At 37.6% G+C, this 23,906-nt stretch overlaps 1 protein-coding gene across 3 annotated transcripts in view; it reads right to left on the reverse strand.

Moving 5' to 3' along the window:
- Positions 1-23,906, reverse strand: part of LOC136030292 (uncharacterized) — a 50,691-nt gene that overhangs the window by 1,425 nt on the left and 25,360 nt on the right. For 2 of the 3 annotated variants that reach the window (XM_065709157.1, XM_065709158.1), the window contains exons 4-7: positions 22,843-22,932; positions 15,474-15,599; positions 14,377-14,525; positions 10,791-11,046 (exon numbers count right to left, since the gene is read on the reverse strand). In XM_065709157.1, coding sequence (XP_065565229.1) covers positions 10,791-11,046; positions 14,377-14,525; positions 15,474-15,599; positions 22,843-22,932 — 621 coding nt within the window. The remainder of the gene's footprint in view (positions 1-10,790; positions 11,047-14,376; positions 14,526-15,473; positions 15,600-22,842; positions 22,933-23,906) is intronic. The other variant, XM_065709159.1, reaches the window with a different exon arrangement.

The raw sequence follows: 23,906 nt of genomic DNA on the forward strand, positions 1-23,906 counted from the left end.
AATGGTGGAGAGAATCTTCAGAAGCAGTTAGATGTAATGAAATAAAATTTAGAAAAGAAGGATTTAGGGTTAAATGCTAAGAAGTCAGTAGTTTTAGTATTTGGGTGCAAAGGGGAGGTAGATTCTGAGGTTGATTTGATTTTGGAGGAGTGATGTTAGAGGTTAAAGAGGAATTTGTTCATCTGGATTTTAAGTTTTAGCGCACTAAAGGGGATGTTTAGGCATGTACAAGATTGTGATTTAAGGGGTAATTGATTAACAAATATGTTTTTGAGAGGTAATTTAGGCCAGCTAGCTCCTATGAGGATTCCGAAAAGTGTTCCAGACAAAAGTAGTTTCTAGTCTACATTGGCGGTCTGAAGTTTGGGGTTTCGGTAAAGCCACTAAGTAAGAAGTATTTCATCTAAGATATTTAAAGGGAATTTTAGGCTTGAAGGATTCGTTTAGTTCAGTGGTATTGAAAGGAGATTTGAGGCTTTCCGCTTTGAGGAGTGTTAGATTAGTTAGAACGGTAAAATTCTGGGAGAAAACAATTAGGCTATCTGAAGTTCGGCTTCTTAAGTCAGCTTATTTGGAGAGTTTGAAGGACGGTAGACATGCTTTGTGGCGAAATCAGGTCTAAAATATACTCTACCTTTGTGGCCTTTCGGAGATGTGGAATAAAGGAAAAGGCCCAGTGGATGAGAGCATGTCAGTATGGAAGGAAGTCCAGCGAACCCTAACCGATCAAGAAATCCAAGAGTTGCAAGCCCATAAGGACCAATCTATGTGTTTGGATTGGACGACATCTTTATTAAATATAATTCATGCTGGCTTAACAACCGGTAACAAACAAAGCACAAATATGTTTTAAAAAGACCTAAGAGCTCATATGACACTTGTGACGAAATCGGAAGAGCCAAGAGCTCATATGGTATGAGCTCTGGCAAAATTCTAAAAATCAATAGGTTGCTTTAAAAGGAAAATCAGAAGCTTAAGGCCGGTCGGGATTTAAAATAAGAGCTCTGAGTCACGGGGGCCTTCTAAATATCAAAATTCATTAAGATCCGATCACCCACTCGTAAGTTAAAAATACGTCAATTTTCGAATTTTTCCTCTCCCTTCAGCTCCCCAGATGGTCAAATCGGGAGAAACGACTTTATCAAGTCAATTTGTGCAGCTCCCTGACACACCTACCAATTTTAATCGTCCTAGCACGTCCAGAAGCACCAAACTCGCCAAAGCACTGAACCCCACCCCTTAACTCCCCCAAAGAGAGCGGATCCAGTTCGGTTACTTCAATCAGGTATCTAAGACATTTAAAAGCTTTTTTCCAAGATTTCCGGTTTCTCCTTCCAACACCCTCCAATGTCAACAGATCTGGTCGGGATTTTAAATAAGAGCTCTGAGACATGAGTTCCTTCTAAAGATAAAATTTCATTAAGATCCGATCACCCGTTCTTAAGTTAAAATACTTCAATTTTTAGAATTTTTCCAAATTAACAACCCCTAACTCCCCTAAAGAGAACGGATCCGTTCCAATTATGTCAATCACATATCTATAGCTTGTGCTTATTTTTCCCAACAAGTTTCATCCGAATCTCTCTACTCTAGATTTCCGTTTTCCCCCTCCAGATCCCCCCAATGTCACCAGATCTGGTCGGGATTTATAATGAGAATTCTAACGCACAAGATCATTCTAAAGATCAAGATCAAATTTCATTAAGATCTGATCACCCGTTTGTAAGATACAAATACCTCATTTTTTCTGAATCACCCCCCCTCCCCCCACTTCCCCAATTCCACCAAAGAGAGCGGATCCGGTCCGGTTATTTCCGTCACATATCTTGGACTTCCCACCAAGTTTCATCCTGATCTCTCCGCTTTAAGGGTTTTCCAAGATTTTTGGTCCCCCCCCCCCATGACACTGTATCCAGTCGGAATTTAAAATAAGAATTCTGAGTTACGAGGTCCTTCCAAAGATGAAATTTCATTAAGATCCGATCACTCCTTCGTAAATTAAAAATATCTCATTTTTTATAGTTTTTTTTAGAATTAACCTCCCCCCCCAAAAAAAAAACTCCCCCAAAGAGAGCGGATCCTATGTCAATCACGTATCTAGGACTTGTACTTATTTTTCCCACCAAGTTTCATCCCAATCCCTCCACTCTAAGCGTTTTCAAAGATTTCAGGACCCCCCCCCCCCCCAATGACACCGGATCCGGTCGGAATTTAAAATAAAAGCTGAGACACAATGTCCTTCCAAACATCATATTTCATTAAGATCTGATCACTACTTCGTAAGTTAAAAATACCTCATTTTTTCTTTTTTTTTAGAATTAGCCCTCCCCCCAAAATTCCCCCAAAGAGAGCGGATCCGTTCCGGTTATGTCAATCACTTATCTAGGGCTTGTGATTATTTTTCCCACCAAGTTTAATCCCGATGCCTCCACTCTAAGTGTTTTCCAAGATTTTAGACCCCCCACTCCCCCGCAATATCACCGGATCCAGTCGGGATTTAAAAAAAGAGCTCTTAAACACGATATCCTTCCAAACATCAAATTTCATTAAGATCCAATCACTCCTTCGTAAGTTAAGAATACCTAATTTTTTCTAATTTTTCCGATTTACCCCCCCCCCCCCCTCCAGATGGTCAAATCGGGGAAATGACAATTTCTAATTTAATCTGGTCTAGTTTCTGATACGCTTTCAATTTTTTCCAAATTTCCAAATTTCATCGTCCTTGGTTGCCTGGAAGTGCCTAAAGTAGCAAAACCGGAACAGACAGACCGACAGAATTTGCGATCGCTATATGTCACTTGGTAGGTACCAAGTGCCATAAAAACGCAACCAGTACATAATTACTGAATTATACAACGAATCAAATCATCACTGAAATAAACACAAACACAGAACAATAAAAAAAAGAGATATTAAAAATAAATATAGAATAATAATAATTAAAAAAAATCATAGGCAACGCTATACGTTGCCTATAGTAAAGGCAACGTCAGTAAAAGAGTCAGAAGTGATCGGAGGGCAACTACCTCCACCCCCTCACGCTCTTTTATCCCAAACGCATCCGATAAAAATTTCGAGATAGCCATTTTGTAAAAAAAAATAGTTCAAAGATCATATAACAAACTCCGATATCAACAAAAAACCCCAAGGACCCGGGGGCAGGCGTTGCAAGTTATGCCCTGGGGGCATACATGGTTCTTATGGAAGGGATACTCCTATAAACTTCAGAGAGGGCTCATTGGATTGAAAATTGAAAGTCTTAGTTCGGTTTGTTTTTAAGGGTAATAAGAGATCAGAGGGCAACTAGCCACCCCACGCTCTTTTTCCTAAAACCCATCTGATACAAATTTTGAGATCGTAATTAAAAAAAAAACTTTCAAAGATCATTTGACAGAAATTCCGGGGTTGACACAACCCCCCAGGGCCCGAGGGCAGGCATTGTAAGTTATACCCTGGGGGCATAAATGGCTCTTATGGAAAGGATGCTCGTATAAACTTGAGAGAGTTCTCATTTGATTGGAAATTGAAAATTCTAGTTCATTTTTTGAGAGTGAAAAGAGATTGAAGGGCAAATAGCCTCCCCCCCACGACCCTTTTTCCCAAATCCGTCCGATAAAAGTTTTGAGATAGCCATTTTGTTAAAAAAAAAAGTTGAAAGGTCAGATAACGAAACTCAGGTGTCGATACAACCCCAGGGCCCGGAGGAAGGCGTTGTAAGTTATGACCTAGGGGCATATATGGTTAAAATGGAAGGGCTACTCATATTACCTTCATAGAGGGCTAATTTGATTGGAAATTAAAATTTCTTGTTCAGTTCTTAAGAGCCAAAAGAGATCGGAGGACGACTATCCCCCCACACCCCATTTTCCCCAAATGCATCCGATAAAAACTTTGTGGTGGTCATTTTGTTATAAATAGTTCAAATGTCAGATAACAAAAACTCCAGTGTCGACAAAACCCCAGAGCCCGGGGGCAGGCACTCTAAGTTATGCACTGGGGTAAAATACGGTTGTTATGGAAGGGATGTTCGTATAAACTTAAGAGAGGGCTCATTTGATTGGAAATTGAAAGTTCTAGTTCAGTTATTAAGAGTAAAAAGAGATCTGATGGTGACTAGCCCCCCCCCCCCCGTACACCCTTTTTCCCCCAAACCCAGCCGATAAAATTTTTATGATCGCTATTTTGTTAAAAAATAGTTCAGAGCTTAGATACGAAAAACCTGGGTGTCGATACAACCCCCCCCCCAGGGCCTGGGGGCAGGCGTTGTAAATTATGCCCTGGGGGCATATATGGTTCTTGCCCTTGGGCAAGTGTTTTAAGTTATGCCTCGGAGGCGTGTAAGGTTCTATGTAAGGGCTGGTCGTATAATTTTCGAAGGTCGCTCATTTGATTTGAAATTGAAAGTTCTAGTTCACTTTTTAAGAGTCAAAAGATATCCGAGCAAAACTAGCCCACCTTGCCCTCCCCCCCCTCCCCTCTAATCTTTCCGATACAAATTTTGAGATGGCCATTTTTAAATATTTCGAACATCAGAGAAAAAAGTGTTTTTTAAGTTATACCCCGGAGGCGTATAAGGTTTTAATATAAGGGGTGGTCGTATAAACTTCGAAGGTGGGTCATTTGATTGGAAATTGATAGTTATCGCTACATTTATATGAGTCAAAAGTTAACGGAGGGCATCTACCCCTCCCCCCGACACAGAAACCCTTTCCCCAAATGCATCAAATGAAAATTTTGAGATAGCCAGTTTGTTTGAAATAGTCCAACGATAAGATAGCATGATCAACCCTCCCTCCCAGCCTTCTTTTCCCTTATTGCATCCAATCAAATTTTGTATATAGCCATTTTATTCAAAATAGACCAAAGATAATGTAACAAAAACTCCAGGGATAAAACAGGCCCTCCCCCAGAATCTAGAGGCAAGTGTTGTAAAATATGCCTTGGGGGAATATAAGGTTTTTATGGAAGGGATGATCGTATAAACTTTGGAAGGGCTTATTCGATTGGAAATCATAATTTCTAGTGTCCTTCTCAAGAGCCAAAAGTGATCAGAGGGTAACTAGCCCCCCCCACCACCACCTTTTTTCCCTGAATGCATCTGATGAAAATTTTGAGATAGTTTTGTAAAAAAAAAAAAAAAAAAAAAAAAAAAAAAAGGTCAATTAACAAAACTCAGGTGTCGACACAACTACCCAGGGCCCGGGCGTTGTAAGTTATGCCCTGGGGGTATATATGGTTCTTATGAAAGGGATGCTCGTATAACTTTCAGAGAGGACTCATTTGATTGGAAATTGAAAGTTCTAGTTCACTTTTTAAGAGTAAAAAAAGATCCGAGGGAAACTTTGTTCTTTGTTCAAAATAATTAGAGATAAAATAACAAATCCCAGGGTCGACAAATCCCCCCAGAGCCTGGGAGCAAGTGGTATAAGCTATGCCCCGACGCCATATGAGGTTTTATGTAAGGGTTGGTCGCATAAACTTCAGAGATGGCTCGTTTGATTGGAAATTGAAAGATCAAGTTACCGTTTTAAGAGTCACCAAACGAGATCGAAGGGTATCTACCCCTCTCCCCTCACGTGTTTTTCCCCGAATACATCCGATAAAATTTTTAGATAGCCATTTCGTTCAAAATAGTCCAAAGTTCAATTACTATAAATTAGGGGTTGAGAAATCCTCCATAGTACCCAGGACGAGAATTGTAACTGATCTAAGTTGTAAGTTTTTTAGAATCGAAAGTGATTAAAAAGTAACAAGACCCCCCCCCCCCTTCTCCTTGTGCCTTTTTTTTTCTCCAGATGCATCTTATCAAAATTTCAAAATAGCCATTGTTCAAATAGTCCAAAATTCAAATTACTATAGCTTAGGGATTGAGAGATCTTCCCTAGTCACCAGGGCAAGGATTGTAACTTGTGGAAACTGCCCATTATTTGGACTTAGTGATTTACATTTTAACTTTGATTTACTGTGCAACGGCTGTTGCACAGTAAAAAAGTTGTACTGTGCTGTTGCACAGTACAAAAGTTGCTTATTATTACTGAGCTTTTATTGGTGAGCTTTCAGCAATTAATATCGCTATATATTCAATATTCAGTTTAATTTATTACTTCTTATCAAAACTGCTAATTTATTTTGGAGTAAAAAAAATAAATAAGGAATTTGGAAAACTTGAAACTTTGGCACAAATAAACGAACAGAAATTAATTTTAAGAAAACTTTAAGAAAAAATAAGCTTTCTAAAGAAAAGTAAAGGCCATATTAAACTTATGATCAGAAGAAATAGAAACCTACAATACTTGTACTTGTACTTGTTTCAGGACACAAGCTCTTCAGCTCTCCCTGGCGCTATGATCTGGCAGACGGTTGAGTGCCAAGCCGCTCGGTCGTGTGTGTGTGGTGCACATATTTCAAGCCACTGCTTGTCCCATCTTCGGCCGTGTCGTCGGAAACCACCAATCGGCTCTAGGTCCGCCTTGAGTGTGTTAAGCCAGGTCTTGACTTGTCCACCTCGCTTCTTCTTCCAGTGTGCGAGGGGTTTGCAGTATAGCGCCTTTTTAGTGAGGGTGTCATCTGACCTCCGACAAACATGGCCAAACCAAGTTAGGCGGCGTTTTTTTATTAGGGCTTCAATGTCATGCTTCTGGTGGCATCGTCTACGAATTTCGACGTTGCTAATTCTGTCTCGGAGGGAGACACCGAGGATTTGTCTCAGGCAGGAGTGGTCGAATACTTTGAGAGCATGAACATCCGCTGCTTTCAGGGGCCATGTCTCGCATTCGTAAAGGAGTACGGAGCAGACGGTTGCTTCAAAGATCTGGATTTTTGTTTTTAGTAGGACGTCTCTTTGTCTCCACAGGTTCTTCCTAAGTTGAGCAAAGACTATCGATGCTGATGATATTCTGCTCTGGACTTCCGTACTGCAGCCGCCGGAAATGTCGATGAGGGATCCCAGGTACTTGAACTGGTCAACGACCTCTAAACGGGAGTTGTCGATAGAGATGCCCCTTGTGAGTACATCCTCAGAATTTGTCAGAATTTTGGTTTTATCCTTACTGATCTTCAGCCCAACCAAATCTGCAGTAGCAGCAACATTACACAGCATGGCTTGCGCATGATCTATATCGTTTTCTAGCAAGGCAATGTCATCCGCGTAGTCAAGGTCTTTGATGGAGAAGTCAGGGCTTACTTCAACGCCTCTGGCAGATTGCATGGCGCGCTTCATGATCCAATCGATAACAAAGTTGAAGAGGATGGGGGACAGGATGCAGCCCTGTCTCACCCCGAAATCGATGTCGAAGAGGGAGGACAGCTCTCCATCAGCTTGTATACAGGCACGAACGTGTTGGTAGTATGCCTGAATAAGGCGTATCAGCTTATCAGGGACGCCGTCCTCTTGCATCGCAGCCCATATGCCATCTCTAACGATCGAGTCAAAGGCCGTTATAAAATCTATGAAGACGGCTATAGTAATCTGATTGTGTTTCATGCGGTGTTCGAGAATTTGCCGGAGTGTAAAGAGCTGATCAATGCAGCCCATTCCTGGCCGAAAGCCCGCCTGGTTTGGGCGTGTGGTCGTGTTTCTGATTGAGCTGAAGCGGTTGAGTAAAATCATGGCAAATATTTTGGCAGCGATGCTTATGAGCGATATCCCCCGGTAATTCTTGCATTCAGCTTTATCCCCTTTTTTGTACAGGGGGATGATAATTGAAACTTTCCAATCGTCTGGGAGAACCTCCTGTACCCAAATTTTCTTGAGCAGTTTTTCTAGGTTCTGTGCAAGAAGCCTGGGGCTTGCCTTGTAGATTTCTGCTGGTATGGCGTCAATTCCCGGCGTTTAATGATTCTTCAGCTTCTTTATTGCTGCCAGGATTTCCTCTTCGTCAGGGGGCTCTATTTTGACTCCTGCGTATTGGTTAATGAGTGTTGATGAAGGAGGTGGGGGAGGTTGGGTCACTTGAAGATTTGGAGCAGGTGATGAAGGGTCGACTTGGGGATTTAGGAGTTTCTGGAAATGGCGCTTCCAACGGTCAACGACTTCGTCACGACTCGTTAGGATGTTACCGTGTTCGTCTCTTACAGAGGCCGAGTTCTTCGACCTCTTCCCAGTGGACTCTTTAAGCAGCTGATACAGTTTCCTAGTATCAGACAGGCTAGCTGCTTTTTGCATCTCCACCGCCATATTCTCCCAGTACTTCCTTCTGTCTTTTCTGCCCGACTGGTGACATAGCTTGCGTAGCTGTTTGAATTCAGCTGAGTGGCGTGATGGTAACAGACTTTTCTTCGTTGCAAGTCGGATGGTCTCTTCGGACATCCACCGTCTTCGCTTTCGCTTCACTCTTCCAAGAGTTTCGAGAGCTACCTCCTGTAGTGTATTTCGGAACTTCTGCCAATCTTCGTTAACCGACGACCCGCTCGAGTTCCCGTCCTCAGGAGACTCATTTGAGTGTTCATGCTCGAGGGCGGTGAAACGATTTGAAAGCTGAACACGGAATTGTTCTACTACTGTCGGGTCCTTAAGACGGGCAACGTCAAATCTTTTTGGGGGTTCCTTCCGTTTACGAGCCACTAGCCTGATCTTCACAGACATTTTGACCAAGGTATGATCCGACCCGCACTTGGAACCTGTGTCAGGTCCTCTGTAGGCTCTGCAGTTCTGGATCGAGCTTCTCCAACGTGACGACACGAGTAGGTAGTCCAGCTGGGAAGATGTCCTTCCATCTCTGGATCTCCAGGTTATGACGTGTGAGGGCTTGTGTCTGAAAAGGGTGTTTGCTATTACGAGGTTGTTCGCTTGGGCGAATTGGACCAATCTGGTTCCTCGTTCGCATCTTTCGCCATACCCGTGAATTCCAAGGCTCCTGTCGCCGTTTGCCTGTCTGCTGCCGACGTGTGCGTTGAGGTCGCCACCGATAATGAGGAGGTCACGTTTGGGGGTCTTTTTTACAGCTTCGTTGAGTTCAGCGTAAAACGTATCTATTGCTTGTTCAGAGCTGACCCTTGTGGGTGCGTAGACCGCAAACACTGTAACATTAAACAGTTTGCTTCGGAATCTAGCTTTTGCAAGGCGAGATGATACGGGCTCCCATTCTATTAGAGCTTTTTGTGCTTGGATGTTAAGGAGAAATCCAACCCCTGCACTGCCACTACCATCTTTGGGTCCTGAGTTATAAAAGAAGAAAGAGTTCTCTGAATCTGGTGTTGCTATCTCATGGTTTTCTAGTGTGTCATTTATTCTTGTCTCTGATACACAGAGGATGTCGAGGCCTAGGCGATGTATTTCACCAGCTATGAAAGTCTGGGTCGTCAAACATTTCATCGAACAGACGTTCCAGCACCCTATTGCAAGGGATTGTCTTCGTTTCAACAGGTGTCCAGCTCGCCAATTTTTCGAAGGAGACGCCGGTAAATCATCCAACGCATCGCTTGTCGGGAATGCCGTAGCCTGGTTTGACACTCTTTGGTCTGCTTTCTTCATAACGTTTCGTGGGAATATTATTGACCGACAGGTCCCCAGTCCGTCGGCGCCTCCACACTTTAGCCATTCTTTCGCTAGGCATGTAGCTACGGAATGTTGCCACCGCTTCACCACTTTGAGGTAGTGTGGTCGACTTCCCAAGGATACACTAGAGACGGAGATACAGCTTCGGCGACCCAAACCGCACCATAGCCGTGCTAAGAGAGGGCCTCGGCTGTCATCTTGATTCCCATCTAGGTAACCCCAGGCAGAAGCCTGGAATAACTCAAACTATAAAACTCAAACTCAAAAAAAAATAACCCAGACAGAAACCTACAATAACTCAAACTAAGAAAAAAAGAAGAAATTACTATTAAAAATTAACAATCAAATTATATAATAATTAAATTAAATAATTAAATGTTATTAAATTAAATAACAATCAAAATTAAATAAACAATCATGGCAATCATACGACAGGCACTTATATAAACGAATAAATAAATCTTAAAACGAGTACAGCTTAAGCTGAATATGGAAAGCAAACTTGAAACGAACAAAAATCTCTACAAAAAAGACTTTGGGTTTTGCCTCCTTCTTTCACTGTAAAAGCCTAAAACCTATTGCGTCATTGGAGCTTTACTGAAAACGAATTATGTTACAAATATTTTCTTTTGTACTTATTACAACATTGAAAACGAACACAAACATTACACAAAATTAAATTTAGAACTGATGAGCTATCAGCAATTAATATCATTATATATCAAATATTTAGTTTAATTTTATAGTTCTTTCCAAGACTGCTCAAGACAAATATAGCTTCACTACAAACAAGAGTTTGGATACTGCCCCCTTCCCTAAGTGTAAAAGTTTAAAACTTACTACGTTATTGGTGCTTCATTGAAAACGAATTATATCACAAATATTTTCTTTTCCAGCTATTGCAGCATTGAAAATGAAAATAAATTACAGCGAAAGAAAATCTTGAACAGGTGATCATTCAAAAATTAATAGCATTAATTTAATTTATTAATTAATTAATAGCATTATATATCAAACATTGAGTTTGATTTTGTTTGTACTTTTCAAGACTGTTCAAGACACATATGGTTATAGTAGGTTTCAGGTACCCCCCCAGTATCACTATTTTGGGTCAGTACGCTTGCAGAGTGTTAAGCACATTACACATTAAGCACATTTGTTTACTTTAATACTTGTTTACTTTGATACTTTGATACTAACTGTTAAGCACACTTACACTCACAGCATAAATGCACGAAGAAACCGAAATATGTTTAAGAAGAAAGAAAAAGAAGAAAACCAAATGACATGCTGCTACCTGATTCGCTGCTAATTTCTATCTCCTTGGTAGCAGAAGAGGAAGGCCGAAAAACAGTAGATCTGAGTCCTTCTTCCACAGCTACAGCCAAACCTGTAGTTCTTCGTCCTCCTAATAAAGACCTTCGGAGATCTGCCACTCTCTGAATACTTTCTGGAGCCTGAGTGACTGGCTCTTGAGAAAGTTCTTCTTCTCTGGGACGTTTTTCTAAGAATTCGTCGGGTGTAGAATCAAGCTCCCTCGTGCGTTTTGGCTAGAAAATACGAGACTTAGAATGGTGTTGTCAAAACTATGGCAGGAGATTCGCAAATGTCTTGTTAATTTTATTATTAAAAAATAATGAGAAAAAGATTGAGATGGCTAGGGAACGATCTGAGGATGAAGTTTGACAGATTGCCAAAGATTGTCCTTCTCATCCAACCGTTTAAGGCTAAACTGAAGGGAGATTGTCCTCATTTAAGGTGGGGGGAAGGGTGTCGTTAGGAAAGGTTTAAGAGAAATTGTAATTTCCTGATAGGGAGTAAATACGGAGACTTTGGATAGATTGGGATAGAAGAGGAGCACGCGTAGCTGTGTTGCCCTGAGATGGCTTGGTGCTGCAGTAGAGTATTAGTTGTATACCCTAAGGGTATACAACACTCCACCTCTGTAAACATGAGTACGTAAAACTAATAATTTGTTTAATACTGGTAACTAAAATACTGGTATTAACTGTTTTATTTTAACTTTTTCGCATCTGTGTAGAGCAGGAACTGATCTCCGGATTTACTACCTTCGGCCGTGAGTGCAATGAGTGGTTGGGGGTTAATCCTCCGGCGTTTCCTGCTCAGATTTCTCCAGTACCCATTTGCAGCGGGGGTGACACTGTGGCTGAGCTTACAGAGTCACACCTCTGACAACCGTTCGAAACCAAATAACCAGTTACAATAGGACTCAAACCCCTGTCCTCGCACACAAAGGATGTTAAGTCTAGCGCGCTAACCGCTCGGGTCAGACGGCTAATAAGTGTTAAAATGTAGCCGAATTATCCAAATGCCTATCCTCTCTTTAATTGTAACAGACATAACTTGTTTCCTTATAAGCGGTATTAGGCCAAACAAGGAAACAAAAGAAGAAAATAAAAGAAAACCGAGAAAGATCAATTTTTGGAATAATCTTTTTTTTTCTTCTTTTTTTTTAAAAGAAAAATTATAGCCTTAAGCACAAGCAATCGTGTATATTTTAGAAAAACACATTATATAGCTACCAATTTTTATTAGAACGACACAATAACAATTTTTTTGTTCTTCACTTTTTGAAAACTACAAGTGGCAATATTTGCTGTTGTAAAAAAATGCTGGGTATTTTTTCTTTCTATGAAACTCAAACTAAGAAACTAAAAAAATAAGAAATGAGGCCAAACCACCCCTATCATGACAAAATTAGATTTGACGAGATTAAAGGTAAAAAAGGTTAAAGCAACATACTGGTATTCATAAATTTTACTAAATTAGCATAGTACAACTTATACATGCCATCTTATACAAGTCTGACAGAGAGGATAAACTCGACTCGTCTGAAATGAAAAGTACTAAATGAGGTACTAAGCATTGACCGAAAGCCGATAATAAGTGAACTTACACTTTTATAACCGATATTAAGGAAAACAAGGACAATGATAGTACTTTCCTAGCAATAAAATTTTAATTTTCACAAAAACACTTTTGCAAATGTTGTGTGGTAACATTGTGTGTTATGGGCTCTTCTGAAGAAAATAAAAACACTAGACTGACAGAAGAGTAATAATAAATAATAAAATTTATGAATAAATAAGAATTATATTTATCCGTTGTTGTTCATTGCTTGAATTATTTATTTGTAATCTTTAAATACCATTTATTTTTATCTTTTTAATATATTATATTTGTTAACGAGAACTTTTATTCTTATATGAATCTATGGCCCAAAACCATTGACAAAAATGGGAGCAGTTACATATATTAGTTACACATAAGATATATGAGTTACATTTAAGATAAATGTAAGATAGCTATATTATTTTGAAATGATTTTAAACGTGCGTAAAAATAAAAGAAAGCACAAGAATCTAATTAATAGAAAGATTCCGCATAATATAGAGAGAATATAATTATTAAAACGTTTTCTTGGCAATATGTAAAGGCTATAGATGACTCTATTGGAGGGATGAGGCACAACTGTTATTGCAGCAACCATATCTTGGGAAAGAATGTTCAACGGGGAATTAAATGGTACTATTCTATTGTTATTATAATGTTTCCATTAAAAGAACTCATAGAAAAGATTTATACCATTTCTAGCCGACTTCAGCAAATTTGGTTTTAAATCAACCACTTGTTCTATTCCTATTTACTAATTTAATTATCTTTTTTATAGTAATTTACCAAAAAAGTTCTTGGTTATGTTAATTATCCACTTCAAATTAATGTTTCTTTAGTCAGCTGTTAGTTAGTTAAAAGCTACAGTGGTTTCTGACAGATGGTGTTATATATTTTCTCAAGGGAAAATGGACTACTGTATTTTTAAAATATTTGAACAATAATTTAATACACTATAATTTACAATTATTATTTTACTGTTATTTTCCCGCTATTATTAAAACAATTAACTAGTATTACCATTATTTAACAGATACCATTTACTAATGAATCACAAAGTACTATTTAGCACTTATTCATTACTATATAATTTACTATAATGTTTCTTTAGCAATCAGTTAGGAAGTGAAAAGCTGTAAGCTACAGTAATTTCTGAAAGATGGCGTTAAATGTGTCGATGGAAAATGTTCAAGGGACTTTCAATGCTTAAAGTATTTCTCAAACAGTTTTCTAGCTTACTACTATTTTATTGTTGCTTTGCTTAATTTTCTAAACTGATTCTTTTTGGAACTTCAAGGGTTTTAATTGAATTATTTTAAGTTTTATGGACTTAACAAAGGTAGAATCTGAAATGATGACGTTCTGATGCAAGAATTCAATAATGCATAATTTAAGAGATTGATACAAAAAATAAAAATAATTAAACAAAAATTATATATATACGATATGAAAATTTTTAAATAGATTTCTTTTTTAATCACACAAATATATTTGTATTTTTTATAAACACATTAAACTAAATTTTAAATAAATACATTCAATAAATTTATCATTGAAAATTCGATGTAAACCATTCCAAATTATTGAAGTAGGTTTTAACTACCTGGTTTTTTCTTCAAAATCAAGTGATAACTTTCAACTAATCATTACATCAATACTTCAGCACTGAACCAAGACCGTATCTAGGGGAAAAAGTTACCGAGTTTCACCCCCACCCCCCAAAATCTTTGTCCGAATCCCCTCGTATCCTGAGTAAAATGCATACGAACAATTTTTTTTGTTCTTTTGGTAATCAAATCCTGTAACTCAATGTAACCCATAACTCAAATCCTGATGGTGGTGGGCACTAAACTTAATATAGCTGTTTTCATTTCTATGATAATATATACTTTAATAACAACAATGTCTGAAGGGCGGAATTTTAGCACGCCGCTATTAAAATTATCAATAATTGGATGTTTTCCTACCTTAGTTGCAGTACAGGTAACAATAGAAGTTGCGTGACCGAGATTCCGAGTCTTTGTTGCCATTGGTCGATTACTTGCAGCGGGCAGGCCAGTGGGCGTTCGTTTATTTCGAAATGCCACTCCTTTTGAGGTCAACTGCTGTACTGGTGCTGAAAACAGTAGCGCTACATCATTTTATCAATATTGTATTACAACAAACTAATTAGAATTTGCAAACATACATTTTAGAGTAAATAGCATAAATAAGTAAAGTAAGTAAGTGAGACGTCACTAGACCCCTAAGGTCCAAACCGGCGGTGCTGATCTCCGTTTCATGGCCCTTCAGCCAGGAAGCGCAATGGGGGTTGGGGGCAACCATCCTGTGCTTTCACACACCCTTCCTGCTTACCTTCCCCAGATACCCATTTAGAGCTGGGTCCACTCTAGCTGAGCTTACAGTCACGCCACTGACCCCGTCCAAAACTAAATAACTGGTCACAACTGGGATTGAACCCATGCCCCTTGGACCCAGAATTCCCAAGCCAGCGCTCCAACCACTCAGCCAAGATGCTTGAATAGTATGCATAAATAGGATGCTACTACTATTACAAACAATGCACTGCAGCACGTAGCCGCCTGGGGTAAACACAGCTACCTACGCCCCTCCATCTCAATCTATTTAAAGCCGCCCTCTTTACATCCCTCAAGAAGTTCCCATTTCCCTTAAATATTTTCTTATGACATCTCCCGCCTCATACAAGGACATCCAGTTTTTCGTTTATTCTTGAACGGTTGGGCAAACAAGGACTATTTTGACTATATAGACTATGCCAAGGAATAAGGGAAACAAATATTGGTTTGAAACAAAGGTTGGAATTGGTTGGAATAAGGGAACGACTATAGACTATGCCAAGGAATACGGGAAACATATATTTGGGCATAATAAATGTCTGCTTCATTATGTTCACAATAAAACATTCATTATGCTTACAATTCTAAAAAAGTGCCCAACTTGTCCCGTTCCTGCTCCGTTTTCGCTAGGCCCCCAACTGATTAAAGAATTTTGTCCAAAACATTATATCCGTGAGAAGTAAAGAAGATTTATTCATTTCAATTACCTTTGGTGGTTGCAGTGGCCCCTTGATCCTCACTTTGGAGATCGTCTGAATCAGAATTACTGCTGCTACCGCTGTTAGAGCTGCTTCTTGACCCACTACTTGAAGATTCACTTGTTGAACACAGTGCTAGAAGACCAGTGAGATTGTACTTAGAAGAGTTTCCCGTATTCTTTATGTTATGTTAGATTGTAAAGCAGGAATAACGTAAGCAAATCAGGACTTGTCTTAAATAAGCGGATCTGGGCCTTCTCAGAATTAAGAGCGATAAAATACCCCTCAGAATTCTTATCTATAAAAACAGTTGCACACATTTCGTGGCAATTTACAGAGAGAGAGATTTACAGAGACATAAGACCAATTATAGCAAAGAACAAAAAAAGTCGTTGTATATTGTAAGGCCTATTATTACAAAACTGACGTTGAATTTTTTTTGTGTCAATCACTTTAGGTTGACTTATCTCGTTTCGTCTAGTCTGTTTTGCATAATGAAAAAAAAGCACAATGTAATTAACAATAACAAAGTTCTTCTTATAAGTTGAAGAGAAAATCAATACAAAATCAAAACTACAATTTCTTAGCATATCAAATAAGCCAACTTGCGATACTTCCTTATATTTAAAATTAAAAACTACCACTTTTCTGCATGACTATTTTAGAGTGGAAACAAGACTCTTTAGGTATGTCTTACGATAGAAAAATTTAATATTTTAGGATGTTTTACGTGAGTTTGAACATACTTAATTTGATGCATATCGTAGGTCATCATTTTGAAGAAAAATATGGATAGATGGTGGCTAGGAAGTGCTTAAAATATAAACCAGCCTCTTTGAATGCCTCATAGCTTAAAAATATCAATACTATGGGCAAGGCAGCATCCAAGGTTTTTTTTCGGAGGGGGTTTTACAAAGATGATATACTTTCAAGGGGTTACACAAAAAATGTTCTAAAACGCATAAGAAATTTGTCTATATTCATTTTTGTTACGTTTTTACGAGTCGGGAAAACATTTCGGGGGGGGGGGGATGGGAGGGGCAGAGTCAAATCCCCCAGGTTTCTCCCTGGATACGGCCTTGACTATGGGCAATAATAAGACTTCTGAAGTTTATATTAACGTTAATTAAATCTTAATTTCGAATATTACTTAAGTACGTTTCTACAATTAAAAATTAATAAAAATATTTAGGCTACAGATAATTTTTATTATAACGGCAGAAAAACAAATCCTTTGTTCTCTAGTCTTTGAAAAATATGAATGGCAATATTTGACATTGTATAAAATGAGTATTTTCTCTTTCCAGGAAACTGATGAAAATGAGGCCAATATACACCACCATCATGAGAAAGTTAGATTTGGTGAAATTAAAGCTTAAATGGGTTAAAGCAAGATGCTGGTATTTAAAAGTTTTCTTGAATTAACATGATACAACTTATACATGCCCAACTTATAGAGGTAAATCTCGACTCGTCTCAAATGAAATGTACTGAATGTAATAATGAGCATTGATTGAAAAACGATAATGAGCAAAGTTATACGTTTATAACCGGTACTAAGCAAGGAGAGGAAAATAGTTATGTTCTCATAGCTATTAGATTTTATTTCCACAAAATTAAAATGGAAAAATTGTCTTCCGCAGTAAGCTTTTGCAAATAATACATGATAAAATTCTGTTCTATGGGCTGTTCTGAAAAAAAAAAGAATACCAATAGAGTAATAATAAAATAATATAATTTATAAATAAAATAAAAAATAAATAAGGTATTTATTTCTTGTTGTTCATTGTTTAAATAATTTATTTTTATTCTTTAAATATCACTTATCTCATGTCTTCGAATATTACAGACAACATAGCGTTTATCATTTTCAGAAACCCTGCTAAAATTACAGGAACCATCACATTTCTTTTTAAATATATTCTGTCCTAGAAACCTAGATACCTAGATATCAGAAATATATTCTGTCTCTGTTATCAGAAACCTAGATAACGGTGAGGTAGGAGAGAAATTATAGATGAAACAGCAAAAGTTGCTGCAATTTGCTGGTATATACAAGTTTTCCTGAATTAACATAATACAACTTATACATGCCCAACTTATAGAGGTAAAACTCGACTCGTTTCAAATAAAATGTACTGAATGTGGACTGAAAAAAGGAAAAATTGTCTTCCGCAATAAGCTTTTGCAAATAATACATGATAAAATTCTGTCCTATGGGCTCTTCTGAAAAAAAAAAAAAAGAAGAAGAGACCATGAATTGGATTGTTGTGAATCAATTTGTAAGTGTTAATCATGTCACCCCTTTTTCTTCAGTAAGTCATACTGCATAAGTTCAGAGTTTGTAGTCTAATTGGGTAAGGAAGATGTTAACAATGGGTAACAATCTGGCAACCAAGAAACAAATACCCAATGAGGTTTCTTATAATTCAGCTTTTAGGTAATTAATTTTCATCCACTTTTCTATCCTTGACATACTATCTCTTGTCATAGCTAATAATTCACTTTTTAATTTAACATATTTATTTCTTGCTGTTCATTGTTTAAATAATTTATTTTTATTCTTTAAATATCACTTATTTTATTCTTTTAATATTTTCGATTCGTTAACGAGGATTTGTATTCTTATGTGCAGGGGTGGCTCGAAGTGGAGAGGGTGAAGGAGGAAATGACTTACCCCCCTGATTTTGCAAAGTCGTATAACGCTTTTATTTCAACCTTATAACGCGTTTATTTCACCACTTTGAGAAGGACAAGCAAGATTTGACTGTGTGCTCGGAATTTTTTCCCCAGGACAGGAGTGCTTTTTAAGACGCTGGGATAGCTCATTAAAATTGGAAGGTAAGTTTTGCCTGGGACAAAAGTAATGAGCAACCTTTGAACCTTGGTAATTTTTTTAAATCATGTCACCGATCTATATAAATAGTAAGAGGGAGTGAAGTATCGGGCAAAACGATTCCGATAAAAGCCCCGACGCTGGAATACACGAAGCTGGAATACACTGTATCATTAGTTCCTAGTTCCAATGACATTGTTGACACAGCCTGGGAAAATTTTACGTTGAATGCAAGAGGTATTTTGTTGGAAATACAATCTATATCTTCTGTGTTTGAGCTATGTAAATAGCTATCAGTCAATTGCACTGAAACCTCTTAATACTTCAACAATTAGTAGAGTTGTTGACAAAAGTGGCAATGACAATTTGCACCCTGAGCCTTATATTCAGTGCCACAGACTAAACATTGTTATAGAACCTAGTTGCAACTCATCTCTCTCGATAGTCTAGCTTTTCATCATCCTTGACGGCATGTACATTTTCTTCCCTCATCTAGAAAATATTTTGCCATCCTTTAAAAAAAACTCTCTTCGATTGAAAACATACTTAATTTCCAAGACTTATCACAGATTCGGTGAGCGACAAGGGCTGAAACCATACAAGCAGTATCTATATTCGTTTGAAGCAATATTTGTTCTTTATATAGATAAAGATCACCGATGCGACGACGAAGGTAGAAGCTAGCGGCCTTCTGAAAAGGACAGTAAACTTTGGATTTATCGCTTGCCTCAAGTTTGACGAAAAAAAAATATCCATAAGATCAGGATACAAACTGAAAAACTTGAAGAGGAGAATATGAAAATCATCGACACAAAGGAGATGCTTGAAGCATCTTGTTCATCGTATCGTAAAATTATCGTAAACACTGAGGGATGCCGAGGCTGCGACTTCACACTGCATTTTTCTGAATCTCCGGATGTTCCAGCACACCCTTTACCAATTTTGTTACATTTCCTACTTCTAGTCTCATCCCCTTCTCTCAATTCCAGATTCCTAATAACCCGCAACTTTTTAAAGTTGATCTCAACTGGGAAGCCCATAAGCTTTTCCTTCTATCCTGCAGCACCACCAGATAAGTTGTATTTACTAACCTAATGTTCGGAGTCACTTTTTCCCAGGATCCTATCATTTTCCCCCCTCAATGAAAACAATCCTAGATCACCCTTTAACACCAAAGTATTAAATTTCCCACTTAGCCCTAAAAGTCTCCTGAAATGTCCTGAATATATTCTCCCTATTCGTTCCCCGTTTTCAAACTCCATAACTTCCCCACCATAGCTCAATACTGGGCATACTTTAGTCTCAAATATCCTCATCTAAAGCTTAGTATCTGCTGGTCCTAGATGCCTAAGGGGGCTCTTCAATAACGCCCATGAAGTTTCCTGACCCTTCTAACTTGCCATTTGCACCAGCTCACTCCATCTCCCTGAACTTGTAAACTTAAATCCTAAATAAATAAAATACTTAACTTCTTTCACCTCTTTTCCTTTAAATAAAACTTATTCATTTCAATTTCTTTTTTTAAATTAATGTAACTCATTTATCGATAATTAAAACTAATTTTTTACTCCCAAAATTACTATCTTAAACCTCTAACATATTCTGCAAATTCGGAGCCAATTTTGTAGACAATACTATGTCTTCTGCAAGCAATAAACAAAACAGATCCAGCGACATTAATTTTAACATAGGGACATTTCTATTTCTAAATTAATCCTAGATATAATTTATAAAAAGAGAAAACGAACGCGGTGATAGAGTTCATCCTGTTTAAGGCCTACCATAATTAAAACTGGCCTAGAAAAGGAAACACCTACCTTCACTACTACTTTAACCCCCTCACCCATTTTCATTATAGCTTCTACTAACCTATTTGGCAATCCTAATTTCACTAACACCCCTTTCAACATACTCCTTGAAACTTCATCAAATGCTCTCCCAATGTGCGAGAACGACGAATATAGCTTTTTCTTCCTATACCTTGTATATTTACTAAATGACACCAGCAAACAAAAAATATGATCTATTGTACTATAATTCTCCGTAAGTGCTGCCTGACATTCAATTAATCTACATTCATAATGCAACCATTTTTACATCCTTTTAGACAGTACTCTACAAAATAACTTACTAATAGAACTTCCTAGAGCTATCCCCTTGCAGTTATTGTGCAGGTTCCTTTCTCCTTTCTTAAATAATGAATCATAATCGATTTCTGCCAATTTTGCGGCCACAAACATGTGCTTAAAATAGCCGAGAATATTGATGTAAGGACTGATAGTATCTCTGCTCCTGACCCTTTCAACATCTTAATAGGTACTCCATCCATGCCCGTTGCTGAGTTCCCTCGCATACTTTTCAAGGCATGCCATATTTATTCATGTCCAACCGACTCCAGTTATTTAGCGTTCTCTAAATCCAACTTCATTTTGACCGTCTCTTCTAAACTATTCATCTCCTCATCAAATCTCTCTTAGTCCTTTTTGGTGCATATCTATTTTTGTATTTTTGTTCTAAGTATTCTGGCAAGGTATCGTTCTGTGGGATTGAATCAGTCAACCTTCTATTTTCTGTAGATTTTTTAACTAACTTCCAGAACTCTGATACATCATTCACCCTAAATTTATATTTGTAAAGAATAATAGCAGAGAAATTGAATGGTACCCTTCTTTAGTTATTACAATGTTTCCGTCAAAAGGACCCACAGAACGAAATGTTACCATTTATAGCAGATCTCAGCACATCTGGCTTTAATTCACCCACTTATTTTATCCTTATTTACCAATTTATTCAATTTACTGAAAAGGTTCTTGGTTATGCTAATTATGTACTTCAAATTAATGTATCATTAGTCAGTTGTTAGTTAGAAACTTTTAGTTATAGTTGCTTCTGACAGATGTCTATGTATTTTGTCAAGGAAAAAAAGACTTTTCAATGCTTAAACTGTTTCTACGACATATTTCTAGCTTACTACTATTTTACTGTTGCTGTATTTAATTTTTTAAATTGGTTCTGTTTGCAAGGCTTTAAGAGTCTAACTTGAACTAGATCTACGTTGCATGTTGCATGGGCAACGTGAGGTGTTGCGGCAACCTTTGTTCGGCTTCGCCGAGAAAAGTGTTGCGAGAGCAACACTTTGGTTTTGTTTCCTCGCTTCGAATAAACGCTGAAGTAGTCAATCTCTAAGAATCTTAAAATAAATACTAGGTACATCAACTCGTAAAAGTTGCAAACCCTGCATCGCTGAAGATGATTGCAGCCTAGCAGCCGAATATTACTTTCAAATCCCCTACATGTCTTACCACAGGAACCAAATTAGTTTTACCATCAAAAACACACCGGAAAAAAATAACAGGTACACCAATTAGCAAAAGTTGCGAGCCCCTCATTGCCGAAGATGATGATGAGCTAACAGGCAACTGTTGCTTAAAACTCCCCTATTTTTCTCTCAATTGGTATCGGCCAATTTTTGGTTTCAGTGTGTATCTTACTACTGATGTTGTCAACCCCTTTAAACTTTTAAACTGGTATATCTCATGAAATAATTTTTATACCAAAACAGGATGACATATACTTTGATCAGATCATCAAGAGCTATCAACTGCCACCGAAAAAAAATCGATCTGTCTTAGTTCAAAAGTTGACTTTTTTTCCGTAGGCCAAGTTTCTAACGTCATCACTTAGAAAGGAGTAAAGTTCAAAAGTTGATTTTTAGGAATGAGAGAATTTTTAAAGTTTAAGAGGCACATCTGACATCATTTCTCTACCCTAATCCTAAGTGGGAAAACCGAATGATAAACTCAACTGAAATCACGAACAGAAATGGGTAGAAACAATAGATGGCAGCGCTTTCGGTCCCCACTTTTTTGTTTCTGTAATTTTTTTATTTATCACTCTAAGAAGATATATTGGCTGTGGGGCCAGGTAACTGCCACACATATTTTACACTTATAGATTTTAGTCCATCTTCAATTTGAAACTGTGCCTGCCTGCTTGCCTGGTAGAACGGAGCTTTCAGTCCGAAAGCAGAAACATTGTTTGGTGAAGCAAAAGCTTGACTGCATAACTTTAGATAGTTCTCTCTGACATAGGCTATGAAACTCTAAGTCACTTAAAACACTATAGGCTCTGGCTCAAGGACAAGCAAAAACCATGCTTTTTGGCCCCAGGCAAGAGCTCTACGAAGCTTTCCAAAATGCTAAATCATATTCATCAATCCAGCCTAAGGTCGACACTTTTCGTAAAAACCCTTACCACTTTCTAGGAAGAGGGTTAGGCCCTTACCACTTTCTAGGAAGAAGGTGAGATCAAGGTGCTAGAAAAAAAAAAAAAAAAAAAAAAAAAAACACTACAAAACCAAAGTGATGCTCTCGCAACACAATTACAGAGTTATTTTGAGTTCTATTGACTTAACAGAGGTAGAGTCCGAAAAATGTGTAAGGTAAATAAATTAAAATATTTTGTTCTTAAATCATACAAATAAATTTGTATCTTTTATAAATATCTTAAAATTAATCTAATAAATTTTATAAATATATTTACGATTTAAATCAGAACAACTACTGCTGTTGCTGCTTGACCTGCTACTTGAAGAATTACTTGTTGATGACAGTACTACCTCAGATCTTCCAACTGTAAAGAAAATTGCACTCATTTAGTGGGAATTTACAGAGAGGCAGGACAAAAGACCTATTACTACGAAGTACAACAAGGCCCTAGTGTAACGCAGGCCGTATTATAAAAAAAACTGACGTTGACCACTTAAGCTTGACTTATGTCGTTTTGTCTAGTTCATTTTGCATAATGAAAAAAAAACCCAGCTAAATTAATTAATAATAACGAAGTTTTTCTGACAGAAGTGAAGAGCAAAATTGAAATAAAACCAAAATTACTGTTTCTTAGAATATTAGTTAACCCGACTCGCGATAATTCCTTATACTTGCATAATAACAATGTTATAACAACATTTAACAATAGTAATCACTCAAACAATTACTGGAATAAAGTGCATTAAAATCCTTTAAGGAAGATATAAAGAAAGAAAGGTAAGAGAAGGAAAAAAAAGAAAAAGGAAGAATAAAAAAAGAAGTAAACTTAATATCTGATTTAGTAAAGCCTTGGAACGTGTAGATCAGTGCCACAGTAATGCATGGGAGGATGAGGAAAAAAACAAATAAAATACATAAGAACCCTTATCTATGTAGGCTTCCAAGGATAGTTTTAAAAAAATGTAGAATTGTTTTGCCCGTAGTTATTTTCACAGACCTTAAACACTACAAATGCCAAAGAGCACTATTTCAAATGACCTCCATGCCATGTTTGACGTGAAATCAAGGAGTAAAAACTGATTGTGTTGTATATCTCTTTTACACGAACTGAAGTATCAAGAGGTAGTATTAAGAGCTAACTTTATTTTTTCTTGAACAAGTAGTTGAATTGGGTGGCTTTGGTGTCAAAATTTTTACATATCATGTCTTTGGTGCCTCAAAGACATCCTTTTTACCAAATATTAGTCCTTAAAGTACCAATACTAATTATGAAATTTAAATTACTAACCAAAAACATTAAAATGACAACATTTTTTTGCCCACAGGTTCCATCTTTGG

Source organism: Artemia franciscana, chromosome 8 (assembly GCF_032884065.1).
Source record: "Artemia franciscana chromosome 8, ASM3288406v1, whole genome shotgun sequence".
NCBI classification, from domain to species: domain Eukaryota; kingdom Metazoa; phylum Arthropoda; class Branchiopoda; order Anostraca; family Artemiidae; genus Artemia; species Artemia franciscana.